Source organism: Eretmochelys imbricata, chromosome 12 (genome assembly GCF_965152235.1).
Source record: "Eretmochelys imbricata isolate rEreImb1 chromosome 12, rEreImb1.hap1, whole genome shotgun sequence".
NCBI classification, from domain to species: domain Eukaryota; kingdom Metazoa; phylum Chordata; order Testudines; family Cheloniidae; genus Eretmochelys; species Eretmochelys imbricata.
Window position 1 is genome coordinate 14,718,584 of NC_135583.1, and position 17,223 is coordinate 14,735,806.

Sequence of the window (17,223 nt, forward strand, 5' to 3'; positions counted from 1 at the left end):
CCAGCCCGTCCTGCCTCCCCCACCCCGGCAGAGAGAGACCCCTACCTGGGCTGCTCCCCTCTCCTCCCTTCCCTTGTTTACCTGCACTTTCCCCACCGCCTCTTTCTTCTCTCTCTGGCTCTGCCCTCCTTCGGTCCCTTCCCTTGTTCGTCCCCCTCGCCTCAAAGGAAAAGTCGGCTCCCTCGCTAGCTCCAGCAACTTGGTCCTTTCCCTGAAGCACAGATCCAGGGAAGGGCACTGAAGGTGGATCTATTATAACCTCCCAGCGCTTTTCTCGAAGTGCACTTCTTGGACCAAAACCACCCCCAGCATGGATGTAAGATTTTACCCAGCTGCAGCTGGCAGCTCTCTTCCCGGAGACCCTTCCAATCTGGACTTTGCCCAGTGTTTGGGCTACTACAGCTACAACAAGGTGATCATTTCTGTTCTTCTTCAGGTTGCTGTAATATTGCTTATTCTGTATGTATTAGATTTTGGTGCATGCTAGGGAGCATTTCAGGAGGTGGGAATTTTAAGTACTGATCCAGCAGGTTAAAACTTACATTTCGAAACTGCAAAATGGGACACAATGTCCTTTAAAAGTTTAAATGCTCCCTTTTCCCCCGGCATGCATTGATGGAGAGAGCCACTGTGATTTTTGCTCTGTGAGAATATTTCTGTTCCCCCCCACCCCCAGTCTGAAAGGCACAGCTTTGTAATATTGCATTTACATCTGTAAACACAAATGTGTTACACTTTGAACAGCTACATCATGTTACCGCTTGTAGCGTTTCATTGGTCACAAGAGAATTACTAAGGAACCAAGTATTTTCATCTGGGCAAAGGATCTTGTGCAGTTTTTTTATTAAATATAACTTTAAGATGCGCTGCTTTTCCCCCACATGTCGGGAACAATGGACAGCTTCTTTGAGTCCATAGTAGCAGAGTGAGATTTCTATCCAGGGCCAGCACTTGTGAAGTTTTTCAGAGGCTGGACCGACTTCTGCTCCCAGTGTTATGTTATAGCAGAGTTCTGATGGAAATGATGCTTCCAGACAGTGCATCTCTGTTGTGGGGGAAAGAAAGAGATTATTCTAATAATTCGTTCATTCTATTCTTTCAGATTATTTCAGATCAGTTTTATCGAGTCGCTAAATAAAGGATTATTACAAAGTGGAGGGTTAGCTAGAGGTTTATGTACCTCAGCTGCTAACTTTAAAAGGGAATAACCATTTTGATTTGGATATTGTCAAAGAAGTTGCAGTCGTGCTTACTGTATTTGTTTTTCACACCTTTCTTGTGGTTTTGTGGATTTCACAACAGATGTTGCTAGTCAGAAGAAGTAGTTGTTCCCCAGTGTGTCAATTTATTTACAAAGTATGTCTTTAAATAATATCAAGACAGTTTGTTTCACAAATTACCAAAAGATGGAAAATGTGAAGTTAAGAATGACACTGTGACTCATGCTATTTTGAAAAAGACTTAGCTGTTTGCACTGGGATGTGTCAATAGCACATTGAGCTATTAGCACTGGGCCCTCTCACATGTACATAAAGGTCCCTTTCACACTGTGTTTTTCCTAGTGCTGTGTTTGCCCAACCTCTGGGGCCTTTTGTGAGGTACTATATGAAATGTTGGGGAAAGAAAGGGTGCTGCACAATGTGTTAACTTATGTTAACTCTAGTTCTAGAATCCTTTGCGAATGCCTAGTTAAAGTTTGAGGAAACACAGAGATCACTTCAGGGGAGACATAATTTGGGATCAGAATAAATGGGTGGAACAATATCTGAGTATGGAGAAACTCACATGAAAAAATGACAGACAAGTGGATATCACAACTATACTTTTCTATTCCTCTTCAAATAATAATTCTAATTTCAATTGCTGCAATGTTGAAGCTTGAGAGTGCTGTTTTGTGAGCTGCCTTGCTATTTAAAACACAGATATGCTTTCACTGGGAGATGTAGAACAGACTTCCCGGGAAATGTACATGACTCACACATTGCGCATGCTCTCACTGAATACAACACGGAGGCTATTAGCATGCTGCTTTGTTAATAGTTAATATTAAAAGAAAACATGAATGAAGATAACATGAGTGTCAAGTTTTGAATGCTTTTAAAGGCTTCAGAAATGCTAAAATGCCTAGTAAACATGCATTGTTTGGTACACCAACTAATTTTGAAAACGTTTGTCATTTACTTGACATAAATGTATTTATTCATTAACATTTTTATTGTATTATACACATTGTGTACTTATGTTGGAGGCACTACAATCTACTGTGAAATTTCTTATTGATACAGTGCTTGTTGCATCCAAAATCATGAATAACTCCAAAACCTGAAGTTTGTTGTGTAAACTCAGTTGGTGCACATGCACATAAAGTTCACATCTAAAATCAGATACTGAATACATTTTTATTGCAGGCAGGAAAGGAAATTAGTGCACATATCCCACGAACATTAGAAGTAACTAACTTCTTGACCTGTAAGATTTTTGGAAAATCTAATGGAAGTTCTATTTCTCTGTGCTTGTGAACACAGTTTTGGTAAAGACTAGTAGGCCAAGCTTCAACCTATAGCAGAAGACATTTTTATAACTAGAGGAGAACTTGTAAAGATCTACATTGTGTGAGTTGTTACAGATAAATCTTTGCATGTTAAGGGCCTGATCTTGAGCAGACGCATGCACTCACAGTTCCCAGTGATGTTATTGGGATTGATGGGTATCATTTCCCGTTAGGATCAGTCTGGAAAGCAATAGCATACTGTGCAGGTGTTTCAAGAACAGAAGTGCAGTCTGTGATTGAGTTCCTAGAAGGGAGGCTCCTGTTCTATAGTAAGTTAGGTTTGACTTCTACCTATACTCAATAGCTCACCTATCTTCTGTAGTTATTCTCTTGCATGGAAAATATACTCCCCACCCCCTTAAAAACAGAGTTCACAAAGGAAGGTTAGACTACACAATCACAATGGGTTCTTCTGGCCTTAAAATCTATGCATCATTTCAAGTTCTCTTATTAAGTTTAGTTTTGAAGGATTATTATTTATTATTATTTTTGCAGATATGCTTAGGCAAAATAAACTGTTTTAGTCACTGGGATGAATTGAAAGCATAGAACTCAAGGGTGAAATCCTCGCACCATTGAAGTCAATGGTAAATCTCCCATTGACTTCAGTGTGGCCAGGATTTCACCCCAGGTCTTCAGACTCCCAGCTGAGTTCCCTGTCCACTTGACCACTCTGCCTCATTGTTACAATCTGTATTCATATTCCTCTTGTAATGTGCCAATGACATTACCTGTGACCATTGAGTTGCTGTGGAAAAAAATTGTGTGATGTTACAAATAAAATGTTTTCCTGTTGGAACATATCACTGCATAAACACAGTTTCTATGAAAATATTGCCAGTGTGATTAAAAAGTGTAGTTGACGATTCATGAGTCAGCCACTGCAAATTAATTGTTGAGTTATGATGTCTAAAAATTTCAACACAAGCACTGATGTTGGGTAAATATGCTAGAGATAATCATTGGAGCAGAATTCTCACTCTAACATACCTCTCCCGCCCTCCGCCTAACGGACAATCTCTCTGTCACTCTTCTGGAGGCCAGGTGACTCTGCCTACCCCTAAACAGAACTCTGGTATAAATGTCATAACCTAAACCTGTGTACCTGCAGGTATGCAGTACACAAGAAGGCTAACTTGATTTCTTCCACCAGAACAGCCTCTAAAAGTTGCTACTCTCAAGCTTAATGTCACACTGTTGGTTACTCAGTGTTATGGTAATTATTTCCAAGGGGTAGCACCTTGATTTTGAAGACTATTCGTTTGGAAATCAGATAGGCCCCTCCTGCAATGTATTTAAGCACAAGAATAGTCCAAGTATTGTTTGTATTATAGTAGCTTCTAGATATTTCTAGATTAGGATTCTATTTTGCTAGGCACTGTACAAGCACATAGTATGCTCCAAAGAACTTACAAAATAAATAGCTGAAGAGCAATCGGCGAAACAGAGGCACAGAAATGTGAAGTGATTTGTCCAAGGTCACCAGCATAGCCAGGCATAGAACTAAGAACTTAGATCAGTGCCTTATCTGGTCCATGCTGGATCTCATTGACTTCAATACGATTAATTACAAATTTTAAAGTGAAGTACGTGCTTAAATGCTTTTCAGGATTAGGCCAGTACTTCATAAATTTTCCATACAGTTGTGAAGGTAGTTGGGTAATCAAAGTACATAACCTGCCCCTCTGTGTGTTAGGACTGATGGTAGTTCTCAAGGAGGAGACCCATCTCTCATTGGTAGAGGGACTGCAGTATGCCTCTTTCTAGTCCAGGCCTGTTATATTTATGGGCACTAAAAAATTCACCATAAAAGAGTTGTAAAAAAATTATAAAAGGTTGAAAGAGACCAGCTGTTACACATTCTGCTTCTGTCTTGCTCCCTTTTATGATTCTGCTGATAGACAGTAATTTTGGATGTAGGCTATATGTTTTTTTTTCCTAAATAAACTTTTTCCAGTTATTGAGTAGATTATGTGCCTTGAACTGAAAATATTTATGGAACTTTTTGTCAGAGAGAATAAGGAAGTCTGTATAGCAGCCATAATTCTCATGGTGCTTTTAAAACAAACAAACAAACAAAAAACCCAACCACAGGCTGGTGCTTAAGTGAGTTATCGTATTAGAACTGAACAAAATTTGCTGCATTATTTAACATTTACATTTTTATTGAAATACAGTGTATTTATTCCATACAGATGCTCTTGATGGTCAAAAATTTCAAATTTGGGTGCCTAAATTTAGGCACCAAAAATCCATATTTGGATGCCAGAGTTTGACATTTTTGGCTGAAATATCTTGTATCTTATGGGTTTAACAATGAGTTTATCCTATATTTTAATAGAGTTAGAGAAGAGACAGCAGTAGTCTGGGTCATGGGGAGCCTTTAGTCTGGCTGTACAGTAGTGAATGAAAGGAAAACTCTGTTTCCTTTTGGTGGCTGAGGATCCCTGGTAATAAGCTGAATGCCTTAAGACATATGCAGCAGTGTGCATTTTCAAAGAGAAATATGAGTTTTAAGTTGGCTGTAACCCACTATTGCTGCTTGGTCATGGTTATGCATATAAGCATAGGGTTCCCCACGTGTCCCAGACAACTCAGTCTAAAGGCCGTGAGATAGGAGACAATCCAAATAAGGATCTGTGATCTCTCCCCTTATCACCTCTTTCTGGATTGACATTTTATCACCATTATAGTTCAGTGATCCTCCTGGATAGCTGACAAATTTACTGAACTGTTGCTTGCCCAAAATGGTAAACAGACCCGTCAACATTTCAACACTTTACAGGCAACTTCTGTGGGGAACCAGAGAATAGTGCAAAATGTCCCCCCTGTCCTCCGGGGACCAAGAATGTTCCATCTGAGATTCCCTTTCCTCCAAAGAGGCATGAATTCTGATATCACTGAAACCTTTTTCAAGCCATTGCGCTTTACTAATACAGGCTTCATGAGGAACAGTGAAAATCCAAAATTAGAATAAAAATTACGGTTTGTGCCATCACTAGCTCTTGCAGTACGTTGTCTTTCTGAAGAATGATCTACAGCTTTTCTTTACTTGAGTCTTCTTGAACAGCTAGCTTAGAAAACAAGCCTCCTATATGTCAAGGGCAGCAACTTTACAAAGGACTATTTTTTTTTTGAAGGAGCTTGTGCATAGTGGTGACACTAATTGGATTGTGCAGTGTATAATTTTTTTGTTCAAATAATGCAACGTCTGTATTGAATAAACCATTTGTATGTATGACACAGGGAGAAATTGGTTTTAAAAACAGTTAACATAGCAGAAGCTGTTTTGTCAGCAAGTTTCTTTACAACTAATTACAATTTAATCAGCAAGGATTTTAATGAAGTACAATAGTATAAGAAAAGTAAAGTGCAATAGTTTATTATTAAAGATTTTCTGAAGTATGTTTAGTATGGTATATGAAAAGCCCAAACATGTATCTTTTAAAAAATATGAAGTGATAGTTTGTGACAAATTAATTCTCAAAAAAATATTTCCAAGAATGAGGAAAATTATTTTTTAAATATCCTTTTGAGGCCTGTTCTCATAAGATTGTTTACTTTAAAATATTATTCTTTGATATAAAATGATCATGTTGAGTTCTACTGAGGAAGTGAGGTGAAATTTTGGTAGCAGTGTTACAGGTAATTGCTTACACTCTACTGCAAACACTTGTGCAATTTTGTAGATTGTAAGCTCTTTGGCTGGGACTTCCATTTACAGTAGAACCCAAGAGTTACAAACTAACCAGTCAACCACGCACCTCATTTGGAACCGGAAGTATGGAATCAGGCAGTAGCAGAGACCAAAAAAACCAAATACAGTAGAGTACTGTGTTAAATGTAAACTACTAAAAAAAAGGGGGGGGGGGTAAGTAGCATTTTTCTTCTGCATAGGAAAATTTCAAAGCTGTATTAAGTCAATGTTCAGTTGTAAACTGTTGAATAATGTTTTGTTCAGAGTTACCAACATTTCAGAGTTAGGAACAACCTCCATTCCTGAGGTGTTCGTAACTGAGTTTCTACTGTATTATATTTTTGCACAGTGCCTAGCACGATAGGCCAAACTGGTTGTAGCCTTTAGGTGCTACTTATTGCAATGTAAATGTTATAATTATTATTGATTTGTAGTGTAGTTGTAGCCTTGTTGGTCCAGGATATGAGACAGACAAGATAGGGTGAGGTAATATCTTTAAATGGACCAATTTCTCTTGGTGGAAGGGACAAGTTTTTGAGTTGAGTTGTTGTTGTTGTTACTGATATTGGATTTGAGTAGTTTTATTGAGTTCAGTAACACTATAAAAACACCCAAGTTATGTAGACATAAAATAGATAATTCAGTGGGATTACTCAAATGCCTGTTTGCAGAATCAAGGCCTTAAGTGAACAATCTGCCGTTTTGGTCTGTAGACTCCCATTGCTGCTTACAGCATGACATAAAATTGGGTACTGCCCTGACAATATGCAGCTAAATACCTAACGGCAAGGCTGAGTACTCAGATGTTTAAAACTCTTATCTGATAGCAGTGGTCCATACCGTTACCTCTCTATCTTATGTATTTATAGAGTGCCAGTCACCCTGGTATCTTGGAGATGATTTCTACCAAAATTGAGAACGCCAGGGAGAAAAACTAATCAGGAATTTAGATAACAAAATCACACAGGAACCTTCTGGTCTCTACCATTTTGTTACATTAAGATGAAGCCTTTGATGAGATCATGTTTGCCCATTATTAAATGTTTATTTTTACAATAAGGTTACCGTTTCATATCTGTTTCCTCGTGTTCTGGGCCTGTCAGCCCAAATCCAAATGCTATTTTTTGTGTGTTCTCTCTACTTGCAATGAAAACAACATATTGAAAAAGACAGATTTAATTCAAGTACTGAACTTGTATAAAGAGAGGGGAGAAATCCTTTATTCTAGAATTACTTCTCAGATTTGCAGTTTTCATATCAAAATAGATGGTTTATTTGACAACACTTGGTGTATATATAAAGTCATTTTCACTGTTTCCCCTGCATAGTCAGTTAGCTGGTCCGTTTCTCTTTTGTGAACGACCCCTTATAAACATCATCATGGGAGCAGAAAAACCCTTCTCCTCTCTCCCCTTCCCCCCCCCCCCCAAAAAAAAATTAAGACCTATTATTAGGAGGTTCCCTGTCAAACAGGAATTTTTGAAATTGGTCAATTTAAAAAAAAATTCAAGTTGACTGTGTCACTTTAAGCTCATATAAGATTTCTTGGATAGAAATGCAGCGTGTTTCTTTTCACTAGCACTTTTGGTTTTTAACTTTGTTTATACTCATTGAGGTCTGATCCAATGTGGGAATTGTTTCAGTGATGTATATTAGGCCTATTCTTGGTGTTTCATGGGAAAAATAATTTGCAACTCAATAGTTTGATTCTACTTTACAGTAGCAAAAACATTCTCGATGTGTGGTTCACCTTGACCTTGCATTATTCCTCCTGGCCACAGCATGGATATCCAAGAGCTAACTCTGGTGGAGGAGAGGTGGATGTGGCATACACAGAAGGTAAAAGTAGAGGATATGTTAGTGTGCGAGCGGGCAATTGCTAGAGGCAGGGGGATCTGTTGGAGTTCTTTTAGGTATCCTGGATACTGCAACTGTTTTGGTTTGGATCTCATCAGCTGAGAGTTGCTGTGGAGAGGCAGTGGTACATCTCTTCTTCCCATTTCTTCCCATTTTAATGAATATACAATGAATGATTTGGGCCTCAATACCTTTATGTCTGCATTTTCTTTCTTTCAGTTAACTCTATCCACTGAGCTTAATGGAACTACCACATAAGTAAAGAGGCATGTGTAAATGAGGTTCAGAAGCTCAAAGCTACCTGTATTACAAAGTCAATTGTCCTTTCCTATTTTACTGAAAAATGCACCCAGTTTTTGGAGTGAGTGCCTTCTTTATGGGTAGAGCTTTCATGGATGTCTCTTATTCACTAAAGTAAAACAGTAGTAAAGTTTACATGTAATTTTCAGTTTGAGAGCTACTTTCCCTTTCAGGCAGTATTTGCAAATCCTTTTTTTTTTGTTTGTTTGTTCAAAAACTGCTTTTACTGTGAAGCAAGCTATCTACTGGTGATGCTGAAACTTGGGGGTTCTATTTAACAGTGAAGAAGGGGCACACCCTTTGCATTGAAATCAAGTAGTTTTTTTTAAAGAGAGAGAGATACAAGAAAATTAGCAAATATTTCAAAACTGGGTACCTGAAGTTAGACACCTGAATCCATATTTAATCCCTGCAAACATTTACACGTGAATAATTTTGTATGCATGAGTAATCCGATTAAACTCAATGGGATAACTTGCATGTGTAAAGTCAGTCATATATGTAAGTGTTTGTAGGAGTGAGGCGTATTTAAATACCGAAACATTGATTTAGATGCCTAATTTTAATGTGAAATATTTTATGATAACTACAAAAATTGACTGAGAGGCACAGAAGAGCTGTTTGTTTTCAAAGCAGAAGATATTTATCTCATGACTGAGCTCTTTTACAGTTACTCTATTTATAGTTATGCTGCTTTTATAAATAGCTGCATTTCAGGTGGTTTAGGAAATTGCCAAACTCTCTTATTCATAAAAGTGCATTTGTTAAATTAAATTATACTTTTATTCATAAGCTAGTTTCCGATTGGCAGAGGTTTGTCTTTTTTTTTTAGCAGTTTCAGTTGGTAGAATAAACAGTATTGAATTTAATTAAGTGAAGTGTCACTTAGGTATTGGAAAATTGATATTCCGTGTGCTTTAGAAAATAGAATGTGTAAAAGAATAACCTTGTTGGGTTTTAACCTGTAAGCATAAAGATACAATACTACTACTAATAGACAAGCAACTATGTACTAACTACAAAGATAGAATTTCACTGATAGGCAGTAGTAACACACTCTGTGGTTGTGGTTTCTCACCACAACCCAAGATGGAGTTTCTTTCTGTTGCATTGTTTAAAATGGTTAGAAACACTTTAACCTTACACCTAAACAGTTACAAGTCAACTTCCACCCTAGATATCTGCACTTAAGCCCTAGTTACTTCAGTATAAATGGCAAAAATATTTGAGAGCACAACTTTGGCCTACAACATGAAACATTTATGTTGCATATAGTCATGGATCTCAGTGGAAATGAATACTTGTACATGTGTAACGGTTGAAGTCTGTGACTCTCTAAGAATTCGCAAAACTATATACAATATGATGAATTGGCATAACTGACTTTCTGCAGAAGAACAGTGTATGCTTTGTGGTGTAAGCTTTTTTAAAATAAAGTCATGCAATGTGTGCTCCTGTTTTCCTTTCTTTCTTTTAAACACACACTTTAAGGCACCTTTCCTCTGCCACAATGATGTAATGGGGCTTTAGTGTGATTGAGAGTTAGGCCCAAGAAGCATGTATATGTCTGTAGATGAATTGCACATTACTTCAGATGGTGCAGTCTGACATCCTAACCTAAACAGAGGCTTGCATGGTTGCTTTTTTGATAGAGATCTACCTGTTGTTTGTGGTATAATATATACAACAGATAACTTATGTCCTCTGTTTTATTCTGGTATCTTTGTCTTTAGATTTCAGCATTTGAAAAGCACATTTCAGAATAGCTGCGTTGTATTACTCATGGAAGATGTTTACAAAAAAAAATCTGTAGCTTGTTGAATATACATCTAGAATTGTTACTCCAAGGACTCAGCTGATACTCCCCTACACAATTATGCATTCTTTGTGGGATTTGGAAGGTTCTAATATGGTATATGAGCAGATGGCTTGATTCACTGTGGCTGGCTCTGGGGGAGTCTAGCAGCACCCCGGATCATTAGGTGCTGCTTCAAGAGAATGAGGATTTATGTTTGGCGAGGGCAGGTGGTGATTTGCTAGCAGAGGGCAGTTTTATGTTGTGTCTTTGGCTCCCAGTAGCAAATGGCTGCCTGGGGAATGTTCTGAATCAACCCACTCTTTGCGTTCTGTTGTCATGCCCCACCTCTGATAGTGCTTCCCACTTTTGACTTGGGTTGGCTGGTTCTAGCTCATACCAGCCACTTTAATTGCTTTTAACTACCCCAAACCCAGGCAGACTTTCACCACCCAGGCCTGAGGTCTTCCTGTAAAAACCAGCATAATCCAGGGCTAAATATAGCCCACAGTTTTTAGCAAGAAGTTGTATAAAAGGAAATCACATTTGTTATGCTAAATGGAAGGATACGATGAGGTAGACAAATGACTAGGTAACCTAGATTTACAAAGCACTTTGGCACTGTACATACGCAAAGCCATTTGTGGGATAGTGTCAGATTTGCCAGCTTGAGATGAGTCTTGAACTTTCTACTTGAAATTTAGCTCTGCTCTGAAAAGTCACTGTAAAAATGGCATTATGCGGTTCCATGGTTATTGTCACAGTGATTTGCAGATCTAATTTGCTCATTTTAAGTAACAAGATATTTTTACTAAATGCAAATAAAACAGGGCTCTTTCTGTCTTTCATATTATGAAGCATATGGGAGTTCTGCTTGAGTGAGGACTGCAATATTTCACTCTACGTTCCGGTTGCAGAACTGGATTACTGATGACACAAAAGAGTCTAGAAAGCCTTTTGCCTACATTACTTTATCCATATCTTTAGTCAGTAGGAGTTTTGCTTGAGTAAAGGTCACAGAATTTGGTTCTTGAACAACTCTGATGATGATGTGTGAACCAGAAAAGAATCCAGCTCCCTCACTTACAGATGCGTTGATTCTGTAGGACGAACAGGAATAAAATGTAATAAACTTATTCTTCAGAAAAGTTTGCAGCCCTGACTTGTAATACACACAGGGATGAGAATGGTTGAGTCAGAAAATGATACTTTTATATAGTCTCTTTTTAAAATGTTAACCGAATTTAAGGGTCTGACTCGGTTGAAAAGAGCTTTCATAGCACCACAAAAGTGGTAAGAGGCTACTTTTTATTGTGAAAGGTTAGGACTCTATCTTTGGCTTCTCTAGAGTCGTTGAATTTTTGATGGCATGTTTATGGGCCTAGTCTCCCATAGACCTACTGTATCTGACTTTCTGGCCCATTCCATGCTTACCATCTCTGCATAACATTTCATACTGCTTGGCACTATGCATATGCACAATTATTTCTAAATAAATGCTTTTAAAAGTTCTCTCATCATGAGAAATGAGCAGTATGGTGTGTGATGATAAAGAGCTTGATTCATATGATGATGTGTGTGAGCTTTATGCTATTTTAGACTTTATTCTCCTGCAGAGTTTCTATGACTCAAACAACTCATAATAAGCTAAATTAAAAAAAAATAAGGACATCAGAAGAGTTAGATAGGGTCGAGAAATTATAAAAATCTAACTGGCATCAAACTATATAAAGGACTTGAGTTTCATTTATCTTCTGCATGGATGAGAACTGACATCAGACGTATTCCTTGCTGCCTCCTGCAACTACATTTGTTCCTCACAAAATGTAAACTTTTTCGTTTAAAATAAATATGAGAATAAAAAGGAGTATACAGTTTCTGTAGAGTAAAATCAGTTCTGGACCTTCATATTCACTTGTCCAGGTTGATGGGTTGCAGCTACTCTCGATGAGAGACCAGTAGTTCCGTTGCTGAGATCTAGCCCAGAATTTTGGCAGCAGGCATCTCCATGTCATTACCTCTCACCATTATTTTAATGCGTTCCCCCTACTTCTTTCTGCTGCATTCCTCACCTTCATTCCCTACTTTCACATTTCTTTCTGAAGAGTCATACCAGTGTACTCCTGCTGCCACATAAAATTCTGTAAAGGCCACGTATTTTTTAAGAAAGGAAGATAGCTGTGGCGAACCTGCAAGAAGGGTGAAAATAAGGGTGTGAAGGATGGGGAAGTGTTGCTACAGTTAATTTTGGGGTTGATTTGTCTTTAGTGTCCCTGGGCTCTGAAACCTGCAGTTTCTGGGACTGAGGATGCATGCTGTCTTTCCAGAGAAAGAGATGACTCATTCAAAAAACAGAACATTGATACTAACCAGACAGAAAAGGAAAAAATGGATTAATCTTTTTCTTCTTTCATTCTGATAGCTTCTAGTACCTAGCAAGGGAGCTCACATTTGTAGCACTCCTCACTTACATTAGTAGTTCAGGTTATCAAAGTTGTTGGAATGGATGCAGCATTAACATCCTTGAATTTAGAAACATGAAGAAGATTTCAGACAATGCATCTCTGTGTGAGTGCTGGCCAGTGAAGGGGAAGAGGCAGTTATTCTGTTCCAACCGCGGAAGATTTTCTCTTGGAGAAAATCTCTTCTCTTAGAAGTTCCTATTCTGAGAAGAAGGATCATAACTCTTCCAGACGTTTAACCTAGAGAAAGTGCTGGACTTGGTGCTAAAATTTGTCAAAAACACATGTGACTCTCTCTTCTCCAGCTCTGGTTTCCAAAGTCATCCAAGGGCAGGAGAAACTGGATAAGATCATGCTCCCGTACATAGTTGTAAGGTCTCTGATGGCAAATCTGTGGCAGGTTGAAGATAGAAATAGTTCTTATACTTTCACATTTGATCGAAGTTTCACAAACTACTTGCTGAAAAAGTAAACTGGGGGGTACTATAGGAATATCAGCCGTCCCAGACTCCACAGACCTGGGTTCTAGTCCCCCAGTTCTTAGGTATCCATAATCTGAGAAGTTAAGGCCACTCCCTGATTCCGTTTGGAAAATAAATGGAATCAGTGACAATAATTTGTGCTACAAGTCCACCACACAATGTTAGTAACCATCCACCTGGCTGTTAAAGTACCAACTTGCATACAACCGCCACTACATGCAATGTCTCAGCCTCACCAGCAGCAGCAACGTATCTCCCTGGTGACGAAAATGGGGTATACAGCCATAAACTAAGTCATAAGACCTGCTTTCTTACTTTATGAAACGACAACCATTGTTATGTTCTTCTACAGCAGTAAAACATACAGAATTGCCTCATGTGCCGTGTCCCTGCACTCTAGGTTGTTCTGAGTTCCAGTGGAAGGATTGGCTAATCTGGTGGGAGCAAGAGAGGTTATCTGCTTTGACAAAGCAAACCCTAGATGGGACAATAATCCAGAACCTGCAACAGAAGGATTTTAGAAGTATCAGTCAACTTTCAGTGCAGAATTTCAAGGAAATTAATTTTTTAGAGGGCAATCAGGTCAACCCATATGATTTTGAGAGTCCACATTGTCAGACTGGAGGGAGGCTAAACTGGCTAGTGAAAGCATGAACCGATGTGTGAAGTCAGTAGTTAACAGAGGTTTGTATAATTTATAGTGATTCCATCAGCTGCTTGGTTCATTCCCTCTCCTGTGTTATGAACTACAGACAGAGACAGATGACGTCAAGCCTGGTAGATAATCTGCTTGATATCCCGGAAGAAAAACCATTTTCTCCTCTGGAGGCATGCTCAATCATTTATTTAATTTATTTTGCCATCTCTAAAAGATAACAGGAGATAGATGGCCAATCCTAGGTCAGATGGGTGACTCATTTTGTAGTGATTCAATGATTATGAATGGAAACTGCAAGGGCTTTATTGTGGGTGATTATCAGGCATCCCTGGACTTGGAGGGATCGCATTCTTGTTTCATTAGAAACCTCTTGAATTTTGCTCGAGGGATGATTATCTACAATACTATTCTCTCCACACTGAATTTATCTCAGCTACAGAGTACTGTATAGTGTCCTGCTGGGGGGAATCTCCAGGAGCCTAGAAGGAAACTATCTATCTAAAGAGATTAAAGGAATTTTCCTTTTTACATTAGATTACTGATGCCGCCACTTACGGGTATGTGGCAGATCTTTAGCTGATGCAAATTGTTATAGCTCAAAATGGAATTGAGATGGTTTACATCATCTTAGGATATGGCCCATGGGACTTGAAGTGTTCGTTGGCTCAGGAGAGATGGTTCCTTTAGAGGTGTTTATAGCCTGAGTTAGTAGCCTGAGTTTCAAGGCTTTGGAAGTGTTCATGACTTTTTAAGGATATGCCCTTAAGAAATGAAGTCCTCATTAATTTGGGCAGTGGAAAAGAATAAACATTTCTTCACAGAGGTATGCCAAGTGATTGTGAGTTCAGCTGTCCTTGGACCTGTTTGTGTACAAGGTCAATGTCAGACTGTCTTAGTTCTGCAGAAAGTAATTAGAGACGAAATTAGCACAGTGGGTGTCTTTCCCTTTTCTTAGTCCACAGGGATAGACACACCTTAACTCTGATCCCACTAATGTAAAAAGTGGTTTGCAAGATGCAGAAGGGTCTGGCCATAAGCATTCTAGAAATTCCACCCTAGCTACTGCTGTCTGAGTTTGATCCTGTGCAATTTTCAGTAAAGGAATAGTGGTTCTTTCCCCATGTTTGGATTGAAAGCTGGAAACTTAAATCCATCCTGACCGTTGACATGTGTGAGGCAGAGACAGGAAAAACTCTGTTTGCCAAGCAGATTAGTCAGCATTTTCTAGTTCAATCTAGTCCCTGATATTTTTATTAAAGACAAACAGAACTATTGATGGTAACATACACACATTATATATATATATAAATAAAATATTCATATACAAGTGATTGTATAGTGTATCAGATATAAAAGTAAAGGATTACAAAAGAGTCAAGGCAATGTAAGTTAAAGGTTAGAGTGACTACATGTACTGTTATAAAAGTTATATCAAGGATACATTTAGAACTACTTAATTCCACTATGTCCATCTATCCTCAAATAGTCAGGCATAAATTGTTCCATTTCTTTTAATACTTTTATTCTTGTCATCCTCATATGTATAATAGGTATTTGTTTTTGCAACCATAGTAATTAAGTGCAATTTTTTGGGTTCAGTTACAAGGATTTTTCTGTCTTTGTTTAACTTCAGTAAATCAAGACATTGCCTTAACACCATAATTAACGGAATTTGGAGATCCTTGAAATGGCTCTTGTATCCATTGTCTAACAGCACGTCGGCATTCTTTCAGTTTGGTACATTCTTGGAAGAGAGATAAAATGATCACTCATACCATGGCGCACGTGCTAGAATTTTCTTGTAAATTTTGCATCTATTTTGCTTTTTTAAGACTAGTGTACAGAAGTATCCATAAATAATTTCCCACCTACCACAAAGTGGGGGAAGTTGTACTTTTCATAGTGATTAGGATTATATCCTCTGAGATATGTGGGTCTATTTCCCTTCCTAACCTAGTGTCATGTTGTCAGTATTGCCCTCTGATTCTGTAGAAAAATGTGTAACAGTGTATTTATTTATTTTTATCAGAGATTGGATTATTTTATAATTTCCTAATTTAGTCCTCATGTTGGGATATTGCTAGTTTAAGCTTCCTCCAGTTTATTTTCTTCATTTTGAAAGGCACACCAAGCAAACCCTCTCCACCACTTTCCAATACTTAAAAATTCACTTCCGCCACGAGCCTACAGGAAGAGAGGGGAACTAAAGAAAATATTAATGAAAAGAAAAACCATCATGATGTGTATATGCCTTACTAAGTAACTGCATGATATGATTGTCGGCCCACTTTTCCCCTCTGTTATTTCCCCCCCATCATAGAATATTAGGGTTGGAAAAGACCTCAGGAGGTCATCTAGTCCAATCCCCTGCTCAAAGCAGGGCCAATACCTCTTGACTGTTTGAGTCTGACATGTTGTGCATGACTGATTTAGATTTCTTTGGGGCCAAGGAAATGCATTTGCTTTTTGAGGTTTCTATCATATATTTGGGTACTCTATCATCATCATCACCCATTATCCATTGTTTATCATTGTATTATGAATTCAGAAGGAATTCTCCAACAGGTAAAATCGAAAAGTTCTAATTTAAGCACTAATTGGCATTAGTATTTATTCAGGAAGGCTTGGACAAAGGCTAGTACTTTCAGAATCCACACCTCCTCTTCAGTGCAGTTCAGGGGAAAATTATCTGGTCATTAGATGGAATTCCATCTTCTTGTGGTCTCTTCAGGCTTGACAAAGCCCTGGCTGGGATGATTTAATTGTGGATCGGTCCTGCTTTGAGCAGGGGGTTGGACAGATGACCTCCTGAGGTCCCTTCGAACCCTGATATTCTATGATTCCTTAAGAATGTGGCTCAGTTTGTTGTTGGATAGCATCCAGATGGTGATAAATGGGATATATGGGGTTTCTCTTGGTTCACGTGAAACCTAGAAGATATCTCTCCTTACTTTTTAATTGTACACTGCTTATAATAGGATTGTATTTGCTACTCCTTATGTGTAAGAGGGGTGAGTTGTATTTGGGGATGGGGGGAGGGGAGAATAAGAATTAAGAATATCAAATCATCTGTTTATCTTGTGAAGAGATCCTAAAATAGGAGCCATGATGTCCAACTTTATGATCCCCAGACGGGAATGGAGGGATTTTGAGGCATGCTTGTAGAAGGTATCTCTGGCTTGATGATCAAAGTACATTCCACAAAGAAAGTGGTCTCTTCCTGGATGGAGAGATAAGGTGAAGGAAATCTATAAACACCCATTTAGTCCTCTTCATTTTGTTTTACCAGCATAATATAAGTTTTCTCTCTCTCTCTTCTCTCTCGCCCCCCCCGCCCGCCGCCGAATGAGAGAAGAGAGCATTTTGTCATCTGGTGGCTGGTCCACAAAAAGGAAAAGGAACTTACTATGACTTACATGCC

General features: G+C 38.5%; 1 protein-coding gene across 2 annotated transcripts in view; it reads left to right on the top strand.

Moving 5' to 3' along the window:
- The first annotated feature begins 310 nt into the window (after positions 1–310).
- Positions 311–17,223, top strand: part of TOX3 (TOX high mobility group box family member 3) — an 84,043-nt gene continuing 67,130 nt past the window's right edge. For both annotated transcript variants that reach the window (XM_077831477.1, XM_077831478.1), the window contains exon 1: positions 311–412. In XM_077831477.1, coding sequence (XP_077687603.1) covers positions 311–412 — 102 coding nt within the window. The remainder of the gene's footprint in view (positions 413–17,223) is intronic.